Here is a 22050-nt window from a genome sequence, read left to right as displayed (position 1 = left end):
TTCAGTGTGGATAATTTATTTATTCTGCCGGCTTCCCAGGTGCACAAAAAGTTATTTACAAAGAAAATAGAACTGACTTAAGTCAGCACAACAAACATCCATATACAAAACACAGTCTGCATGTTACCCTCTCTGTAACAGCTCACTGGAAAAAAGACAACAGGTGGGCCCTGACCGCCTTCTCTTATACCCCATAGCCCCTCCCACTAGGCGTAATAGTCATCTCTTTATTATTTCTTTTATCAAACCGTCTTTCCCCCTCAGCTTATTTCCCGCTGTATTCCTACAATACATATATGTATATACAGACATTTATGGCCACTTCCAGGCAGCCTACAGTGTTTCACAATAACACCAAACAAACCAAAAGAATAATGCAGTTCACGTGACCCTTCAAGCGGAACACCATACCATCGGCTTGCATAACCCCCGTATAATCGGCGATCACAGCGAGTCTCCGCTACCGGCTTTATTGAAGGTAAGTGGGAAAATATGCTGGCCACCCTCTGCGCTGCTCAAAATATACCTCTCACCCCTTTTTGTTTATCTGCCCGGTCGCCGCAGCCACGGTAATTGTAAAAACTAATGGTGGTGGTGCGTGTATGCGCCCAGATCAGCTGTCGGCGGCTCGGGACGGTGTAACTCCGTCACAGCATCTATGAACTTATATCATTTGAGAATAGGACCACGCCCTCATGCAATCACCTGAGGTGCAGGGAAATCTAAACACCTACGCTACCACTACAAAGACACAAAAGATTCACTTTGGCTCTCACACTCAGTCTGCCCTTTTTATTCATTACTTCAACAGGTTGAAATGAGCTTTGAAGAAACATCAGTTTAGTACTGAAACATTCAAATGCTGCAGGAAGAAGAACAACAAAGTGATGACATATGTTTGTGTTTTAAACGGGAAAACTAAATCACGACCTGCAAGAGGTTTAGGAATTTCCGAGGTTTATCTGAACGCAGCACAGCGTTTTGATGCTTCCGACTGTCCGCAAACGCCGCATTAGGCTCAAAGTTTACTTTCACTTCCTGAACTTCGTGGAGTGGAGCTTGTTGTTGGTGTGAAGAAACTGTAAGTTTGCTTCGTTTCCTCCTTTAACAGTTTGTCTTTAGGAACTTTACTGTTTGTTCAGCTCATGTTGGATTTATTCACACAACAAACTGTGTGTGTTTCAAATCAAATCAAATCACTTTTATTGTCACATCACATGTGCAGGTACATTGGTACAGCACATGTGAGTGAAATTCTTGTGTGCGAGCTTCACAAGCAACAGAGTTGTGCAAAATACAATAACGTAAACAAGCAAAATACAAGAATGGCTACATCTGAAACTAATAAATATATGTACAATATATAATAGTATATGCATTTCTGGATGTGTATACTAAATGTTTTTCTACGTGTGTGTGTGTGTGTGTGTGTGTGTGTGTGTGTGTGTATACACATTTTTACAAATTAAATAGAGTAAACAATAATAATTATATAAAATATACAGAGTGAGACATGTGCAAAACAGTGGCATTACTGTACAGTATGGAGTGCATAATGTTGAAGTTCCAGTAGTGAAGCTGAGGTGTCTATGAAGTGTTCAGCAGTCTGATGGCCTGATGGAAGAAGCTGTCTCTCAGTCTGCTGGTACGGGACCGGATGCTGCAGAACCTCCTTCCTGATGGAAGCAGTCTGAACAGTTTATGGCTGGGGTGACTGGAGTCCTTGATGATCCTCCCCGCTTTCCTCAGGCACCGCTTCCTGTAGATGTCTTGGAGGGAGGGAAGCTCACCTCCAATTATCCGTTCAGAGCACCGCACTACTCGCTGGAGAGCTTTGCAGTTGTAGGCGGTGCTGTTGCCATACCAGGTGGTGATGCATCCAGTGAGGATGCTCTCAATGGCACAGTGATAGAAGGTCCTGAGGATGCGGGGGCTCATGCCGAATCTTTTCAGTCTCCTGAGAAAGAAGTTTGTATTGTTTGTATTAAAGTCAGTGTGGGATGTTTTCCTGGCTAACATTAGCTGTGTACTTGTGTCAAGCCAGCCTCCAGTTTGTTTTACGTTCCCTGTGTATTCAAAGTATTACGGGAATGGATGTGGAAACCGGATTTCAAAATAAAAGCCAACTTCGAGTGAATTAACAGATATGTTAAGAACATAATAACATATAATTTAGGCTTCTTTTTTTTTACAAACTCTAATGTTAGATCTATATGACACAGCCTTGTACCCTAATTGTGCCCTGTCATTATCAACGCCATCTTATTTTGGATTTCAAAGTAAAAGCCCTGTGAATCTTCATTTTTGAACTACTCTTTCAATGACTTCATAATGCTCTTAAACATGTTTGGGGTTTGTACAGTAAAAAATATCACATTTTGCCTAATCGGATTTTATGTTTTTTTGTCTGATTTTATATCAGTTGTGCCAGTACAGTTAGTCAAAATGAAAAACTAACTGTAAATTCAAACACTTTATGTTGTGCTGAAAAAAAAAAGATACTAAACAAGGCAAAGCAAACAGTTTTTAAAGGTGAAATATAGAGGTCAAATCAAAAGTAGGTAAAAATTGACAGTTATACCCTGGACCCCAGAGGGTTAAAGCTGAGTAAATGCTGACACCAGACCAGCACCATGATAAACTGAAAGGCTACTGAAATTGAACAGGTCACAAAGTGATGAGCAGTCAGGCTAATTACTTTTTGAGCAATGACCAACACCGATTACAACCAAGAGGAAATACATCTAACATGAACAAACATTGACCCACAACATGCAGTTATTTTGCACAATTGTCTTTCATATGCTGCTCAGTGATGGTTGTCACTGTCAAAGCAGAGCTAGTGAGAGTCAGTAAAACCCACTATTGATCATGTGCCTCATCACAAGTGGGTCAGCGCCCCTCTCTTTCCCTCGAGGGTTTAAATATCTGGGACTCTCCACCATTTGGTTTTAGAACTGCAGAAGCTTCTCAGATGAAACATCTTCAAGAAACTTAAAGAAGTCTCTTTTCGTTTCAAGCTCCTTAGATAACCATGACCTGGATGACTGAGAACCTACAGACATGTTGACCTGGTTTCTAGGTTACATGACAGGTCAGAGGTCACTGACTGTAACTCAGTTACTCCTGTTAATGTCAACTCACTGAGTGTTTGTGGTTTACCTCTCAGACCGACTGAAGTCCACAAGAAGATGATGATGAAGGAAGAGGAGGACAGAGCAGAGTCTGCAGGATCCAGTTGTCCCTCTGTGAGGAGTGACCGGTCCAAAGATGAACCTCCATACTTCAGTGCTGAACCTGGACCAACGAGGTCAGAGAACTGTGATGACTCCTTTACATGTTTTTGTTTTCCTGCATAAACGTGACCTGAAACATCCCGAGATTTTCACAAAGAAAACAATGAAAGAGAAAAGATCCAAATGTTCGACTTGGTCATTTGCTGTTTGAGGACAGTGATGATCATATCTGTGGGGAAAGTGTGACCTGAGTGGGTTCATGTTTGCCTTTAAAGAACAGAGGTGCTCATCTTGAATAGACAGGTTGTTGAGAGACATCAGCTAGAAAAAGCAGAGGAAAGAATATCAAGATTTATTTTCTTGATATTCTGAAAAGAAATAGTGTGAGCGTTCTTGATTATGGAAAAAGTCATTTGGACATTAAAAGAAAGAAGCAGGTGATCAGAGAATGGTAGTTTGTCAGCTGTGCAGTTGGAAGGAGTAAGTCCTGTTGTGGGAGTTTTCCATCTAAATAAAGCCTGCAGACAAACAGTGAAGAAGAAGAAGAAGAAGAAGAAAGCGTACTTTATTGTGAGTGGTAGCTAAGATCCTTTAATAAAAAAAGAAAACCCCGAAACCCAAGCTTGATGCGCAGAGAAAAGCCATCGCAGGGCAGATGATCGGCGAAATCCCTCACTGAGCCTAGCGTGGCCCTCAGTTAAATACCTCTTACAGTAACAATAGGCAATAGACAGCTGTTTTCACACCTTTGGTCTTCCAGATGTGAAAAGTCGTTGGGCTGTTGCCACGTCTCCGGCAAATAGAAAAAGTAAAACTGACGGTCCTTTAGGAGATCCTGGACAAGATGACCTTTGTTCGTGAGCGAACGGATGTTAAGCAGGCCGAAGTTGACGCAAGTACTGTCAGACTGTGTGAGAGTGCTAGGCGACCTGGTCAGGTTAGCCAAAACATTGTGGTCAACAGCCCTGCCAGGGTTCTGTGAAGGGTGGCAAGAGGTGGACCAGAGAGATTGTAGTTGCTTAGAATTATCTTGATTAAAATACCATGGATGTAACTTCGGCAAGAGAGGAAAACAATATCCGCATGGAGGTGAAGAACAGCAGGCGGTGGAGCAGCCAGGGAAAAGCAGAGTCGAAGGAGCTCATCAGCTGTGTATTGATGGATTTCAGTACAGGGTTGAAGGATCGATGACACAAGGATCCAGGCCCACACAGACAGTGCATAAATCCTGGGAGGCCACATCATGAACAGGAGCAGAGACACAGATGGGCCGTATGGACACGAATAGAACAGGAATCCATTGGAGGGAGTAGCTGGGATGCCGGGAGAGGATAGCAGTGAGTGGTGATAACAGTAACAGGAGAAAAGGGTAGCAAAACCAAGGGGGCAAGTAGCAGGTAACAAGGTACAAGTAGCAGGAGTAAAGAGCACCAATAGCAATAAAAGTAGCGACATGGTTAGCGATGAATAGTGGGAGCAACTCGCACGAGCATTCACTCGACCAAAACCAGAACACACATACTAAACATGAACTGAAGGTGAGTGGAAATACACCTAAACTCTGGAGTTGGCTCCAACTAAAACACTAACACAATGCACCACGCTCAGGGGCTAAGAAATTAAATTAACTCACTATGACGGGCAAAAACTTCAAAATTACTAGATACTATACCAGAGTATTACTGTAGTATGCTGTGAACAAAAGCAGAACTGTGAAGCACTAATCTCGACTACAACAATTTCAGTAAAAGTCACATAACATGAAAACCTGAGTCACACTAGGAGTGTGGCAGCAGAGTCCAAAGGAAGAAAGGGGGAAGCAAGAGGCATTAATCTTAATTTTACAGGTGGAAGATAGGCATGGGGGGAAGTAAGGTCCGTGTGAGGCTAAACCAGACCAAGTTCTCTCACTGTAAAGAACCTGGCAGGGAGGCAGGCAGGTGAGTTACGCCAAACCCAACAAGCAGAGTAGGTTAAAGTTACGACCATCCATCACCTCCCTAAGAGTAGGGTGTCTGGAGATCTTCAAGTCTATAATGTACTCTCTGTGAAGGTGCAATAAAACCTGGGGCCTACTTGTGATAACATTCGACATGCATGCATACAATTGGTGTCAGAAGTATCTTGCTATACTAAAATGATATGATACATGGGATTAAAAAGTCTGCCCCCACAGTCCATAAAAAACTAACAACTAAAATTTGAACTAAAAAAAAAAAAACATTAAATCTTTTTTTTTAAAAATTCCAGAAATTCTTCATCATTTCTCCACAGAGTGGACCAGCAGAGCTCAGAGGTTCCCAGTGGTCAGTCTGCCCAGCAGCATCAAACAGACCTGAACTCCATATTTATGGTCTGTACATGTACAACAACTACTTTTACATCTATTCACAGTCGTCTCCATGCTGCTCTTTGTAGACCAGTGGATCGTCAGTGTGTCCAACATGGATCTGATGTTTGGCTCCATGATTTCAGTCTGATTGGGTCGCTCATAAAGTATTCTGTTCCAGCTGCTGGAGGACAACATCATCACTTTTGTGAAGGACGAGCTGAAGAAGATCCAGAAGGTTCTGAGTCCAGATTACCCAGAATGCTTAGAGAGTCACAGGGATGATGATGAGGAGAAGAGGAGCAGCAGAGAGGCATTTGTGAAGATCACAGTGGACTTCCTGGGGAGAATGAAGCAGGAAGAGATGGCTGACAGTAAAACAATTTCTAAAAATATGTAATATGATGGATAATATTTACTAATGTCTCCATGTGTTAAGTAATTTCTTATCATGCGTATTGTGTAAAACACAAACTTTTTTTTTCCATTTAGGACTTTCTGCTGCCGCTCATCATCGTAGCCTTAAATATAGGCTGAAGAAGAAGTTCCAGTGTGTGTTTGAGGGCATCGCTAAAGCAGGAAACCCAACCCTCCTGAATCAGATCTACACAGAGCTCTACATCACAGAGGGAGGGACTGCAGAGGTCAATGATGAACATGAGGTCAGACAGATTGAAACAGCATCCAGGAAACCAGACAGACCAGAAACAACAATCAGACAAGAAGACATCTTTAAAGGCTCACCTGGAATGGATGAACCAATCAGAACAGTGCTGACAAAGGGAGTGGCTGGCATTGGGAAAACAGTCTTAACACAGAAATACAGCCTGGACTGGGCTGAAGACAAAGCCAACCAGGACATCCAGTTCATATTTCCATTCACTTTCAGAGAGCTGAATGTGCTGAAAGAGGAAAAGTTCAGCTTGGTGGGACTTGTTCATCACTTCTTTACTGAAACCAAAGAAGCAGGAATCTGCAGCTTTGAAGACTTCCAGGTTGTGTTCATCTTTGATGGTCTGGATGAGTGTCGACCTCCTCTGGACTTCCACAAAACTACAATCCTAACTGACCCTAGAAAGTCCACCTCATTGGATGCGCTGCTGATAAACCTCATCAGGGGGAAACTGCTTCCCTCTGCTCGCCTCTGGATAACCACACGACCTGCAGCAGCCAATCAGATCCCTTCTGACTGTGTTGGCATGGTGACAGAGGTCCGAGGCTTCACTGACCCACAGAAGGAGGAGTACTTCAAGAAGAAAGTGAGCGACGAGAAGCAGGCCAGCAGGATCATCTCTCACATCAAGACATCACGAAGCCTCCACATCATGTGCCACATCCCAGTCTTCTGCTGGATCACTGCTACAGTTCTGGAGGATGTGCTGGAAACCAGAGAGGGAGGACAGCTGCCCAAGACCCTGACTGAGATGTACATCCACTTCCTGGTGGTTCAGGCCAAAGTGAAGAAGGTCAAGTATGATGGAGGAGCTGAGACAGATCCACACTGGAGTCCAGAGAGCAGGAAGATGATGGAGTCTCTGGGAAAACTGGCTTTTCATCAGCTGCAGAAAGGAAACCCAATCTTCTATGAATCAGACCTGACAGAGTGTGGCATCGATATCAGAGCAGCCTCAGTGTACTCAGGAGTGTTCACACAGATCTTTAAAGAGGAGAGAGGACTGTACCAGGACAAGGTGTTCTGCTTCATCCATCTGAGTGTTCAGGAGTTTCTGGCTGCTCTTCATGCCCATCTGACCTTCATCAACTCTGGACTCAATCTGCTGGAAGAACAACAAACAACCTCCTGGTGGTTTAAACCATCTCTCCACCAGAGTGCTGTGAACAAGGCCTTACAGAGTCCAAATGGACACCTGGACTTGTTCCTCCGCTTCCTCCTGGGTCTTTCACTGCAGGCCAATCAGACTCTCCTACGAGGTCTGCTGACACAGACAGGAAGTAACTCACAGACCAATCAGGAAACAGTCCAGTACATCAAGAAGAAGCTCAGTGAGAATCTGTCTGCAGAGAAAAGCATCAATCTGTTCCACTGTCTGAATGAACTGAATGATCATTCTCTAGTGGAGGAGATCCAACAGTCCCTGAGATCAGGAAGTCTCTCAACAGATAAACTGTCTCCTGCTCAGTGGTCAGCTCTCGTCTTCATCTTAATGTCATCAGAAAAAGATCTGGATGTGTTTGACCTGAAGAAATACTCTGCTTCAGAGGAGGCTCTTCTGAGGCTGCTGCCAGTTGTCAAAGCCTCCAACAAGGCTCTGTAAGTACATTTGCACTCTTGTGTTTAATTTATTGGTGAAATAAATTTAGTAATTCTTTCTATCTTTCTATGAATTCATATCCTAAAGTCTTGAAATTTTTTCCAATACAACTGAAACCTCTTTGATGGCTCAAGAACTCATCAGTGTGCTCAAGACGTTGAATCCTACATAAACTGTGATCATCACTGCTGCTGTTGTGTTATCAGTCTTTGTTTAAACACCAGGGCTGTACGTGCCTAATGTTACAATACTTTATATTCACATACATGCTCCTAGATACATTTCTACTGCAGGTCTATTTTTAGTCGTAAATGTTAGGGAAACTCTTGCTTTTACATGCTTGGTGGATTTCATTAAACAAAGCATTTGAATTACTCAGGGATTCATTGCAGCCATAGAAATATCCTTATGTGACCAATGGTAAATGGTCTGTATTTGTATAGCGCTTTTCTAGTCCCTAAGGACCCCAAAGCACTTTACACTACATTCAGTCATCCACCCATTCACACACTGGTGATGGCAGCTACATTGTAGCCACAGCTGCCCTGGGGCGCACTGACAGAGGCGAGGCTGCCGGACACTGGCGCCACCGGGCCCTCTGACCACCACCAGTAGGCAACGGGTGAAGTGTCTTGCCCAAAGGACACAACGACCGAGACTGTCCAAGCTGGGGCTCGAACCAGCAACCTTCCAATTACAAGGCGAACTCCCATCTCTTGAGCCACGATCGCCCCAAGTGGTCGGCGGGGTTATAAACAAAGTAATAAAATGACAACGCCACTCTAGGAAATACAAAATCGTTTAGAAATGAAATGTAATTTAAAAAACAACAACATTTGCACAGGTTCAGAAATGCACACTGAGGTCCGCTCAAATATTAACACAATTTTATTTATTAATATAAAATAAGATGAAAAATCAACAATGACAGAGCACTGAATGCAGTGTCATCTAAAACTGTGTCCCAAATTAAAATTAAAATAAACAGACAACTGGGCCTTACCAGCAGAAGGGACCAAAAAGAAAACCACACAAAAGACCCCCCACTACAGTCTATTCACCCGGTGCTTTACAACAAAGGAAGTGTTGAAAACGACCCACCATCTGAGGTCCCACGGCCGCCGGCAGATCCTCAGTTCACTGAAATAAAAGCACAAGACATAGGAAAAGAAGGGAAATGGGCATTTCAAAAATGGATACATTTGAAAACTGTGCTTTCGCGTCAGTGTGGACAGCGAAAAGGGAGACTTTCTAAAATGATGACGCATGTTAGTCATATGATGCAGTCATGTGACCAATTAAACTAAGATAGTGGAGGGCATTATACAGCAGTCTTTTTGTTTCCTCTCAATTCTGACAACCCTATTAAAGATAAATATCAGTCTATAGATGCTCCAGATAGCTTTTCTTAAAATTCTTTAACTCTCACTCGCTTTTGCAACTTTGTACTTTTTCATTCACTCATTGTTAGTCCATTTAAAAAACGTAGTGCTTTTCCTTGACATTTCCTCAACCACGACATTTTAAAAGAGCCAGAAAGTGAATAAGTGAACGAAAACACCATTCTCAAATCTATCCAGGATAGTGTGGATGTAGCCACAACCTGCAGCACAGTAGTACAAAGTATGGATGGCTGGATGGCTGCAACAACCAGAGTTTTACCTACCTTTGGTATTTCTTGATGGCACGATAGTAATATTTACTGAACACAGGCATCTTCTTATATCTTTTCTGCTGTGAATGTCCCTGCTGTCCACACTTACATTTCAATATCAGGCTCTAAAATGTACAAATGGCTCTGAGAAGATTACATTTCCCATCAATAATGTTTCTACTACATTTACAGTGTGTTTTCATGTCTTCTGAAACAGAAGGTGGAGCAGGTGGAGCTTACAAAGAGTAAATGCTGATATAGAGGGATAGTTGTGTTTTCATGAAGCTATTTAGATAACCATTAATTGTATTGCTGGGTTTTAAAAAAATGTTTCATTTGACTGATTTAATCAATTCATTTGTTTTTCAGACTGAGTCACTGTTACCTCTCAGAGAGAAGCTGTGATGCTCTGTCCTCAGTTCTCAACTCACACTCCTATCTGAAAGATCTGGACCTGAGTAACAACAACCTGCAGGATTCAGGCATGAAGCTTCTGTCTGCTGCACTGCGGAGTCCACATTGTATACTAGAAACTCTCAGGTCAGCATCCAAACATTCCCACTGCTGAGCATTTAAAGTCCGAATAATATTATTCTATAAACAACCACCTTTCTGGAATTTGCAAGTGAGTATATTTGTGAAGGTTCTCAGTCATCCAGGTCATCGTAGTCTAAGGAGCCTTGAAAGAAAGGCTTCTGGACTTCTTTAAGTTGCTTGAAGACGTTTCACCTCTCATCCGAGAAGCTTCTTCACTTCTAAGGTCAAATGGCGGTGGGGGCTAGATTTAAACCCAGCGGGAGTAACCCCCCAAAGAGGGACAAAAGGACCCCCTGAAGATCCTCTACCTAATCACATGAGCCAAGGTGTGAAAACGGGTGTGGGTCACAATCAGTCAGGGTTTCGGGTGAGCACATTGTGAAACCTGGCCCCACCCTATCATGCGATTTCCTGAGGTCAGATGGCCCAGGATTTGAGTGGGCGTTAAGGCGTCTGGGAAGGGATCTCAAAACTGGATTATAGATGGCAGAGAGTTGGTGTCATAAGCCACCGCCTCTGTTCAAAGGTGGTCGCTCACAGAGGACATAAATGGCTTCTTTCACTCTTTCAAACCATCTGTCCTCTCTGTCCAAAATGTGAACATTGGCATCCTCGAAAGAGTGACCTTTATCCTTAAGATGCAGATGGACTGCTGCTGCTCCATTGAAAGAGGAGTGTTTGTGACAAAAGAATTTCCCTTGGGATAAATACAGTTCATCTTATCTTATCTTATCTTATCTTATCTTATCTTATCTTATCTTAAAATGCCCTTAACAATCAGGGTTATCCTGTTGATCAAAGTCCATCACTGAGTTTGTAAAAACACATTTGTCAATCATTATCTTTGGTATATAAGGAAAATGACAACATTTAATCAAATTTCCTCATCACCCTCTTTTGTCTGACCATTTGAATCCCATTTGAATTTCCAATAAAGGACTCCACAGAGTTTGGTAAAAATAATGACAATAGATGTTTGTGTGAAAGTGCGGGAAGCAAATTTGTATGTGATTTTCTTTCAGTGTAGCACTCTGTAGACGGTCCCTGAGCACTGGTCTCACAGCCAGCTGCACATGACGACCAGTGTTGTTAGTCTAGGTCAGAAAATGACTCGTTGGACTGACAATGAGCTTGTAGTTTGTCTGTTTTAATAATGTGACTGGAAAAAGGTGTGGTTGGACTTCGAATATGTCTATTCCTTTCCAACTTCACCTTTAAAAGTGAATCTATGAGGCTTCTGGAATGTAAAACAAATTTTTTCAAGTCTTTTTCATATTTGTATGATAAAAGTACAACTTTAATGTCAAACATTCGGAGTTTTTTCTCTTGTTGTGTTTGTTTGAAGCTGCTTCCTGTTGGCTTCAGCTGTTTTAAGTTTCCATTTTCTAAACTTCTACATTCTGAACCTTCTTCAGCTCTTAGTGGTTTGTGAAACACTGAATGATTTCAAGAACACACTTTGTCTAATAAAATTACATCTTTCATTCTTTATACAGATTGGGGAGCTGTGGGTTGTCAGACATCAGCTGTGATTATCTGGCAGCAGCGCTAAAGTACAACCCCTACCTTATGAGACTCCTGGACCTGAGCTTCAACAAGCTGCGGGATATAGGAGTGAAGCAGCTGTGTGTTCTTCTGGAGAATCCGCGATGCCGATTTGGAACTCTGAGGTCAGTCACCATGCTTTAGTTGTGCTGCGATGAATATGATGTGAAAGTTGTCCCGACACTGCCGATCATAGGTCCACAGAGCCTTATACAGGAAGTCTTGATCCATTCTTTGTAGACTTTTTATCTCTGATCCTCTAAGTCTTACTCAGTAGTTAATGCAGAGTTCTGGGCTGATATGGGTGAGGGGACTCAGGCAGCCTGATAGACTGTCCAGATGTCCATGGCTTCCCTGCTTGTCCTGATACAAATAAACATAAGTAGCCTTTTTTGAATTTTTGTGGAGGAATAAAACCCATTACGTTGAAACATCTCAGCTTGTGAAGGAATACAATAAAGGTGGTTCAAAACTCCAGAATTAGAATTTATGGTTGGCACCCTTAGAATTAAATGGTTAAAATCTGAGATAATGAGATATACCCACAACTTCTCCCCATAATTAAACCTTATGGAATCATAGGGTAATTACACTCAATCAAAAATCAATTTTCAAGAGCGACTGGTTTAAACAAAAAGATTATATTTGTCGTGGTCCTGGGTTGGTTCGACCCAGCATTTTGAGTTTCTTATGTTTTGGTTTATTTTTGCATTATGGATTATTTCTTATTCTCTGGCGATACTGTTTTGATTATAATTATGTTCTGATTCTTTAGCTATCTGATGATGATGATGATGATGATTATTATTATTATTATTATTATTATTATTATTATTATTATTATTTCTGGTTTAGGTTTTGTTATCTTGCCCTCATGTTTAGTTTAGGTTTTTCCTGTACTTAGCCTCCTCTGCCCGTATGTCCCTCTGTCTGTCCATGGTGTCTCGTCTGGTCCTCTATGTCTGTTAGTTTCCTGTTTTATTCTGAAGGTCCTTGTCTTATGTGAGTGTGTTCAATTTACGTTTCCCCCTGCCTCATCAGTTGTGATTTCCCCTAGGTGTGTTCCCCTCCTGTCTCTCATCCCTTGATTACTGCCTCAGTGTATTTAAGCCCAGTGTGTCTTTGTGTCAGTGTCGCGTCGTTAACGTCTGTTCACCCTCTTACCTTCCCGTGTGTTCTGTTTGCCTGCATGCCAGTTTAGTTATTTTCCAGTATAGTTAGTTTTCTGTTCAGTCACCCCTGCAATAAAGCTGGTTATTCTGGGTCCTTCCTCTCTGCCTGCCTGCACACAGCCGAACCATGACAATATTCATAACAGATTTGTTGATGATAACGGTGTCATTCTGAGTTAGACATACTTTTCAGAAAAATATTGTCTAAACTGTTCTCAAAGAGAATATAACAAATTTTGTGAACTGGTCCCACTGCCTCTGCTTCATTTGATTAAAAATGTTATGATATACAATAATTTCTCATCAGCGCTCCCAAATTTATTGCCAGGGAAATGTCAGCTGTGTGATGAAAATGCAATAATAGATTTATTAGTAGTTTCTTCAAAGACAAAATATGTCATAGTTACAACAGTATGGTTACATTGAGTAAATATCACATCCATTGTGCTAAATGGAGGAACGCTAAGCCTTCTCTTCCTGGTTTTAATAATGATTTTAAGATATTTTCTTTCTTTGCTAAAAAAGACAAAAAGCACATATCCCAAAAAAACAAGAATAATTCCATCTGCTATTCTAAATTTTGACTTATGCTGAGGCTTATATATTGTTAAGTAATGCAGCTGCTTCACTTAGGCTCCTAGCAGGTTGCTGAGTAGACATCTGTGTAGTGGTTTGTTTGAAATCTACCACTTTTTCCTTCAGTTTCCTTGTCAAGAAACAACTTCCTGTTCAACTGAAATGCCTTTCTGTTCAACTGAAATGCCTTGGTTTCTCAGTAATGTGTGTGAGAGCGTTTCAGTAATAACGTCCCTTACGGCATCTCATAGTCGGCCTCCTGAATTTGTTTTCTTTGTTTTGTACTCTGTTTGTTTTTTAATTTCATGCATTAAAGCTTAATCACTCTTCATGTTTTTATGATAAATGTACAACTTTAATGTGAAAAATTCAGATTTTTTTTTCTCTTGTGTTTGTTTGAAGCTGCTTACAGTTGACTTAAATTGTTTGGAGTTTCCTTTTTCTAAACTTCTACATCTGAACCTTCTTCAGCTCTGAACAGATTATGAAATACTGAATGGCTTCAAGCACACACTTTGTCTAAAAAACTTAAATCTGTCCTTCTTTATACAGATTGATGAGCTGTGGTTTGTCAGACATCAGCTGTGATTATCTGGCAGCAGCGCTGAAGTCCAACCCCTCTAATCTAAGAGAGCTGGACCTGAGTGAGAACAATGAGCTGCGGGATTCAGGAGTGAAGCAGCTGTGTGGTTTTCTGGAGAGACCAGGATGTGGACTTGAAACTCTGAGGTCATTCACCATGTTTTACTTGTGCTGAGATGAATATGATGTGAAAGTTGTGCTGACACTAAACTGCAGACATAAGGCTGATACTGATCCACACTGAGGATCTTCATGGTAAAGTCTGTCTTCTTCTTCTCTGGTTTAGTCCATTGACTGCAGCAGAACAATGTTCACATTTCAAACCTTCTGAGAACAAGAAAAATCCTCCACTGGATAATTCACTGTGAAACTCTAAAACTCTTCATTCCACCTTAAAGTCTGAGTGACACTGAAATCCAAACCAAAATGGCAATTTGCTTTACAAACAGCAGTCCAACACAAACATACACACATCATCCAAAACACAATCCAAAATCCAAATCTCCTCCACTGCCAGCATGAATGATGGGAAAAGAGAAGGAGGAGCACTCTGACATTCAGGGTTAGAATGAGTTTCATAAGGCAGACTGTGACGATCAAAGCTGCATTAGATAGCTTACATAACTTAATGAATGAGTGGGCATAAGTGGACAGAGATCATCTTAAGCACTTCAAAGGCTTTAAATCAGCACATTTCTCTTTATTCTTTATCAACTCTGTTATATTCTCTCAGTTTTCTGTGGAATGAAGTTAACAGCAGGCTAATAATATGCTGACCAATAAGTTTCTATTAAATGTTGTAATTTGTATATTAAAAAGTGCCAGTGCTTTGGCTTAGCACGGCTCAGCTTACAGTTAGAATACAGCTGCTGGATGTGATTACCATGTCATAGTTATCTACCAAACTGCTAACTGGGGAATTTCAGGCCACAAATCCATCCATCCATCCATTCGCTTCCGCTTATCCTTTTCAGGGTTGCGGGGGGCGCTGGAGCCTATCCCAGCTGTCACAGGGCGAGAGGCGGGGTACACCCTGGACAGGTCGCCAGTCTGTCGCAGGGCCAACACACAGGGACAGACAACCATTCGCACTCACATTCACTCGCACATTCACACCTAGTGGCAATGTGGATTATCCAATTAACCTATCCCCACAAGCTGCATGTCTTTGGACGGTGGGAGGAAGCCGGAGTACCCGGAGAGAACCCACGCAAACACGGGGAGAACATGCAAACTGCACACAGAAAGACCCCGGCCTGATGGTAGAATTGAACTCAGGACCTTCTTGCTGTGCAGCAACAGTGCTAATCACTGTGCCACCGTGCTGCCTAGAGCCTGTGCTCTAGCTGTCATCGGGCAAGATGCGTGGTCCACCTACGCAGGGGAGCAGTCCATCACAGGGCAAACAGAGAGAGACAGAGAAGCACTCTCTCACATCCACACCTACAGCCAATGTAGAAGCACCAATGAACCTAAGCAGCGTTTCATTGGACTGACGGGAAACATCCAACCTCCAAAGAAAGGCCAACAAGCTTCAACCTACAACCTTCTTGCTCTGCCACTTTTCGCCATTTCAATTCAATTCAATTTTATTTATATAGCGCCAAATCACAACAAAAGTCGCCTCAAGGCGCTTCATAGATACAGAGAAAAACCCAACAATCATATGACCCCCTATGAGCAAGCACTTTGGCGACAGTGGGAAGGAAAAACTCCCTTTTAACAGGAAGAAACCTCCGGCAGAACCAGGCTCAGGGAGGGGCAGCCATCTGCTGCGACCGGTTGGGGTGAGAGAAAGAAGACAGGATAAAGACATGCTGTGGAAGAGAGACAGAGGTTAATAACAGATATGAGTCAATGCAGAGAGGTCTATTAATACATAGTGAGTGAGAAAGGTGACTGGAAAGGAAAAACTCAATGCATCATGGGAATCCCCGGCAGACTACATCTATTGCAGCATAACTAAGGGAGGATTCAGGGTCACCTGGTCCAGCCCTAACTATATGCTTTAGCAAAAAGGAAAGTTTTAAGCCTAATCTTGAAAGTAGAGATAGTGTCTGTCTCCTGAATCCAAACTGGAAGCTGGTTCCACAGAAGAGGGGCCTGAAAACTGAAGGCTCTCCCTCCCATTCTACTTTTAAATACTCTAGGAACAACAAGTAGGCCTGCAGAGCAAGAGCGGAGCGCTCTAATAGGGTGATATGGTACTACAAGGTCATTAAGATAAGATGGGGCCTGATTATTTAAGACCTTGTATGTGAGGAGCAGGATTTTGAATTCAATTCTGGATTTAACAGGAAGCCAATGAAGGGAAGCCAAAACAGGAGAAATATGCTCTCTCTTTCTAGTCCCTGTCAGGACTCTTGCTGCAGCATTTTGGATTAGCTGAAGGCTTTTCAGGGAGTTTTTTGGACATCCTGATAATAATGAATTACAGTAGTCCAGCCTGGAAGTAATAAATGCATGAACTAGTTTTTCAGCGTCACTCTGAGACAGGATATTTCTAATTTTAGAGATGTTGCGCAAATGGAAGAAAGCAGTCTTACATATTTGTTTAATATGTGCGTTGAAGGACATGTCCTGGTCAAAAATGACTCCAAGGTTCCTCACCGCGTTACTGGAGGCCAAGGTAATGCCATCCAGAGTAAGAATCTGGTTAGATACCATATTTCTAAGATTTTCAGGGCCGAGTACAATAACCTCAGTTTTATCTGAATTAAGAAGCAGAAAGTTAGCGGCCATCCAGGTCTTTATGTCTTTAAGACATTCCTGCAGTTTAACTAATTGGTGTGTGTTATCTGGCTTCATGGACAGATAGAGCTGGGTGTCATCTGCATAGCAGTGAAAATGTATGCTATGTCTTCTAATGATGCTGCCTAAGGGAAGCATGTATAATGTAAACAGAATTGGTCCTAGCACTGAACCCTGTGGAACTCCATAATTAACCTCAGTGTGTGAAGAGGACTCTCCATTTACATGCACAAACTGGAGTCTATTAGATAGATATGATACAAACCACTGCAGCACAGTACCTGTAATACCTACAGCATGTTCTAATCGCTCTAATAGGATATTATGATCAACAGTATCGAACGCTGCACTGAGGTCTAGCAGGACAAGCACAGAGATGAGTCCACTGTCAGAGGCCATAAGAAGATCATTTGTAACCTTCACTAAAGCTGTTTCTGTGCTGTGCTGAGCTCTGAAACCTGACTGAAACTCTTCAAATAAACCTCTGCAGATGATCTGTTAGCTGTTTGACAACTACTCTTTCAAGGATGTTTGATATGAAAGGAAGGTTGGAGATTGGCCTATAATTAGCTAAGACTGCTGGGTCTAGAGATGCTTTTTGAGTAAAGGTTTAACTACAGCCAGCTTGAAGGCCTGTGGTACATAGCCGATTATTAGAGATAGGTTGATCATATTTAAGATCGAAGAATTAATTAATGGCAGGACTTCTTTGAGCAGTTTTGTAGGAATGGGGTCTAAAAGACACGTTGATGGTTTGGAGGAAGTAATTATTGAAGTTAACTCAGAAAGATCAATTGGAGAAAAAGAGTCTAACTTAACATCAATGGTACTAAGAGTAACTGTAGATAATATTACATCTGTGGGATGATTATTGGTCATTTTTTCTCTAATGATAAAAATTTTATTTGTGAAGAAGTTCATGAAGTCATTACTAGTTAACGTTAAAGGGATGGTTGGCTCAAAAGAGCTCTGACTTTTTGTCAGCCTGGCTACAGTGCTGAAGAGAAACCTGGGGTTGTTCTTATTTTCTTCAATCAGTGATGAATAGTAAGATGTTCTGGCTTTGCGGAGGGCTTTCTTATAAAGCAGCAAACTATTTCTCCAGGCTAAATGATGATCCTCTAGATTTGTGACACGCCATTTCCTCTCCAGATTACGAGTCATCTACTTTAGGGTACGTGTTTGAGAATTATACCACGGAGTCAGGTACTTCTGATTTGAGGCCTTAGTTTTCACAGGAGCTACAGTATCCAGAGTCGTACGTAGTGAGGAGGTGAAATTATTAACAAGAAAATCGACCTCTGTTGGGGTAGCGTTCAGATAGCTGCTCTGCTCTGTGTTGGTACAGGGCATTGGAGATGATAACAGTGGGTGGATTATATTCTTAAACTTAGTTACAGTGCTTTCAGAAAGACATCTACTTTGATAAAGTCTACTCTTCACCGCTGTGTAATCAATTATTGTAAATGTAAATGTTATCAGGAAATGATCAGACAGGAGAGGGTTTTCAGGAAACACTGTTAAATGTTCAGTTTCTATGCCATATGTTAAAACAAGATCTAGAGTGTGATTAAAGTGGTGGGTGGGTTCTTTTACATTTTGAGAGAAACCAATTGAGTCTAATAACAGATTAAATGCCATGTTGAGGCTGTCATTTTTAGCATCTACATGGATGTTAAAATCACCCACAATAATTATTTTATCTGAGCTCAGAACTAAATTAGATATAAAGTCTGAGAAATCAGACAGAAACTCTGTGTAAGGCCCAGGTGGACGATAGATGATAACAAGTAAGACTGGTTTCTGAGTTTTACAGCTGGGGTGGACAATGTTAAGCATCAGGCTTTCAAATGAATTAAAAGTCTGTCTGGGTCTTTCATTAATTAATAGGCTGGTGTGAAAAATTGCTGCCACACCGCCCCCTCGGCCTGTGCTTCGGGATTTCTGGTAGTTAGAATGGCTCGGGGGTGTTGATTCATTTAAACTAACATAATCATCCTGCTGCAACCAGGTTTCTGTACGGCAGAGTAAATCAATTTGTTGATCAATTATTAAGTCATGTACTAGCAGAGACTTGGAGGAGAGAGACCTAATATTTAATAATCCACATTTCACTGTTTTACTCTTTGGTTCAGATGTGGATACTGTATTGTTCTTTCTTTGTGATTGTTTATGTTTAAGTTGTTTGTTGCTGGTTTTTAGTTTGTTTTTTGTCATTTCAGCCCAAATCCTGCATTTTCCTGTTTTTGACTACAGACCAGCTACACTAGCACTTTCTCACCAGACACTGCCACCTAGTGGAGGAAGTCTTAGTTCCATTTGAAGCTTCAGATTACAGTTAGTTCCTTTCAAAAGAGGTGGAGGTGGTGGGGCCACAGCACCATCATCACTGAATGCCATAAGACACTTAACCTTTGTTTCCATATGATTAGGACTTCCTGTTGTTCCAAGGAGGAGTGGAACATGTGTAAAAATCTCCCAGTCAGTTTCAGACAATCTCGGGTCAAGTCTAGAACCACTGTGTGCCCAGTTTTAGCTCTCTTCAGTACTGTGATCTGACAGACCCAGAGCGGCCATCACATCACATTTAGAAGCTCCCAAGATGGAGCCACAACACATGTCCAACACTTAGTCTGTCTTGTGGGACCGACTGGAAGAAATGATTCAAGGACTTAGTCACAGAACAGAGATTCAAAACTCCAAAATCCAACTGGCTGCATTGGGGCATATGGTCTGAAAACTCTGCACAGTTTCTTGTTTGAAGCTGTTTCCTGCTGGCTTCAGCTGTTTGGAGTTTCCATTTTATTACACTTCTACATTCTGAACCTTCTTCAGCTCTGAACAGATGATGAAACACTGAATGATTTCAAGCACTTTGTCTAATAAACTTTCTTTAATTCTTTATGCAGATTGTGGAACTGTGGTTTGTCAAAGATAAGCTGTGATTATCTGGCAGCAGCGCTAAAGTCCAACCCCTCCCATCTGAGAGACCTGGACCTGAGAGGAAACAACCTGAAGGATCCAGACGTGAAGCAGCTGTGTGATCTTAAGGAGAGTCCAGACTACAGATTGGAGACTCTGAGGTCAGTAGAGTGATGGAGTGAGTGGGTGGTGCTGTCAGCAGTATTGTACTAAACACAGTCAGTATGAAACAAAGATGCAGTGTTTCCTGTAAAGCTGCAGCTTCTCAGTGAAGCTGTGGGAGGAGAATGGTGACAGCCTTCAGGATTGGACACAAACACTTCCTGTTTCTGCCTTTTGTGCAGAGCAGATGTTTGGCTGGTATTCCACCAGTTAACAGCTGGAACCGTCCATCTGGATTGTTGGGGTTCCTACAGAGCTCAGAGTGGAAACACCAAGGTTCTTCTAATGAATGAAAGTCCAAACTCAAACTAGGAGTCAAAAACATTTTCATCAACTTCAATAAAAATCCAAAGATTAGAAAAAGTGAAGCAACAATGAGTCCTAGTACAGTCCCAGCACTGACGTCCCTGCTGCTCTTTATACTGGATGTGCTGCATCACTGACAGCTGATGAAGAGTCTCTGGAAACACTCGTTTATCTCCTCTGCTCTTCCTTCTCTCTGCAGGTGGAGCTGGTTGTAAATAGGATGGTGTGTTGCTGAGAGAGGAGCAGCTGTGTCCTGATGATCCAGAGAGGTTGAAGCAGCAGCAGCAGCTTGTGTGTAGAGACGCTCTGACTGGGCCATGTTACTGGGAGGAGGAGAGGAGAGCTTCATCCAGCAGTGATTGAAAGAGGAATGAAGTGCAGATGACTGTCAGTGCTGCAGAGTGAACTGCTCTGAGAACAGCTCCACTGTCAGACACAATGTAGACTCCAGCATCAGCCCTGTGTGTCCCTCTGGATCTGACAGGATCATCAGTGTATCTGGACTGCTCTGCTGCTGCTCTGTCCTTCTACAGTCTCTGCACAGTCTCTGTCTCACTCTGGCTTCAGACCCTCCTGGATCAAACTCACCTGGAAAGGCTTCCAAACACCTTTGAATAATAAACATCATGTTTTATAAGATAAATATCATGTTTTCATGTGTCTGTGCAGTTTGAGCCTTAGTGGATGAATCAGTGCTTAATTTTTAATGTGGATACTAATGATCAATAAATGTGTTGACTGGAATCAAATGAATGACTTGGACTGTATCTGTTCCTGCTTTTCTCTCTTGTGGATCTGATCCAGACCTTTAAAGCAGCCTCAGAAATACCTGGAAACACGGATCGGAGAATTGAGGTGAGATGAAGAACAGCTGGGAGAAAAGACACAACACGAGCTTCTCGTCTGTGACTGAAACCTTTGACTCATTTTTAATCTTTGCTGTTTAACTGGGCAGTGAGGCGGCTTTTAACACAGGAGACTCACATTTGACCTTTAAATGAACCCGTGATCTTTGCTCCAGCACCACTCTGTCCACAAACAGCTTGTGATTGATTAACTGAACCTGATCAATAGTCCTGAAGTTTCACAGACTCGATGCTGCACTCCGATTAAAAAGAGCTTTTATTTTATCAAGCAGGGTATAGGTCACTTCCTGTCACTCCTAGCGTGACATTAAGACACATCAAAAATGTCCTGAACAGTGAAATAAGTCCAAATGCGCTCAGTGATCAGATGAAGACAAAAACAACAATGAAGGTGATCCCTGCAGTTCTTCTGACATCCAGCAGAGGCAGCAGTGACTCAGTCCCCATAGACTCAAACTGGTTTGGTCTCTACAGATAATTTCTTCCTTCATGTGTTTTGTATTAATGAGGAGGTCAAAGTCCCATGACCTCATTGTTGCTTCCTGCTTAGAGCACACTGGACTCCCCAGGTGTGTGTTTGTGACATCATCACAACCACAGTGTGTGTGTGTGCGCTGTTGTCAGGATTTGGGACTAAAAGTCATGGACGGGGATTGTGGAGACCGGCCTTCTGGGACATGTATTCGTAAGAGTTTCTCTTTCAGGAGGAGAACATTTCAAAATGTGAATTTCTCGTGTTTGCAGCATGAAATGTGCTGTAAAGTGTTGTAAACTGATTTTGGGCTGTACTTCATGTAATGCCAGTTTGTACCAGAAGAGGAAGCAGTGAGTCAGTGTAACCTTTATTTAATTAGGCAAAGACCACATTCGTATTCACAGTGGCAGCAAAGAATCTTAAAGCGCTGCTTTCACATCCCTGCATATGTTTCCTGTTGCCCAATCTATTCTCCCTTATCTGATCATCAACATCCTGTACACAAAACTGTCACTGTTGCAAGTGCCTCTGACCTAAAGTCACCTTTCACAAGAAAATCACAAGAAAATCATTATAAGCGCCTATTCTACTAAAAGATCAGAGAGAAAACAACCATTTTAATCAATTAAGTTTAAACATATAAGCAATTACTCATGCGTAAATT

The 22050-nt window shown here is 42.0% G+C and overlaps 1 protein-coding gene across 1 annotated transcript; it reads left to right on the top strand.

Annotated features, from left to right (window-relative positions):
• Positions 1-1512: 1512 nt before the first annotated feature.
• Positions 1513-20794, top strand: LOC309702920 (protein NLRC3-like). Its single transcript, XM_082527564.1, has 10 exons — positions 1513-1968; positions 3170-3310; positions 5511-5589; positions 5747-5939; positions 6058-7837; positions 9862-10032; positions 11526-11699; positions 13875-14051; positions 19565-19738; positions 20245-20794. The coding sequence occupies exons 1-10, from the start codon at positions 1925-1927 to the stop codon at positions 20258-20260; spliced, it is 2949 nt and encodes a 982-aa protein (XP_082383690.1). The 5' UTR covers positions 1513-1924; the 3' UTR covers positions 20261-20794.
• Positions 20795-22050: the final 1256 nt, after the last annotated feature.

This window comes from Aulonocara stuartgranti (genome assembly GCF_965226115.1).
Source record: "Aulonocara stuartgranti genome assembly, chromosome: 3".
NCBI lineage: Eukaryota > Metazoa > Chordata > Actinopteri > Cichliformes > Cichlidae > Aulonocara > Aulonocara stuartgranti.
This window is presented reverse-complemented; position numbering and strand designations above follow the sequence as displayed.

Coding starts and splice junctions, on each gene's coding strand:
- LOC309702920 (XM_082527564.1), top strand. CDS start 1,925: ATGCGGGGGCTCATGCCGAATCTTTTCAGTCTCCTGAGAAAGAA. Junction 1,969..3,169: donor TTCAGTCTCCTGAGAAAGAA/GTTTGTATTGTT, acceptor TTTACCTCTCAG/ACCGACTGAAGTCCACAAGA. Junction 11,700..13,874: donor TGCCGATTTGGAACTCTGAG/GTCAGTCACCAT, acceptor TTCTTTATACAG/ATTGATGAGCTGTGGTTTGT.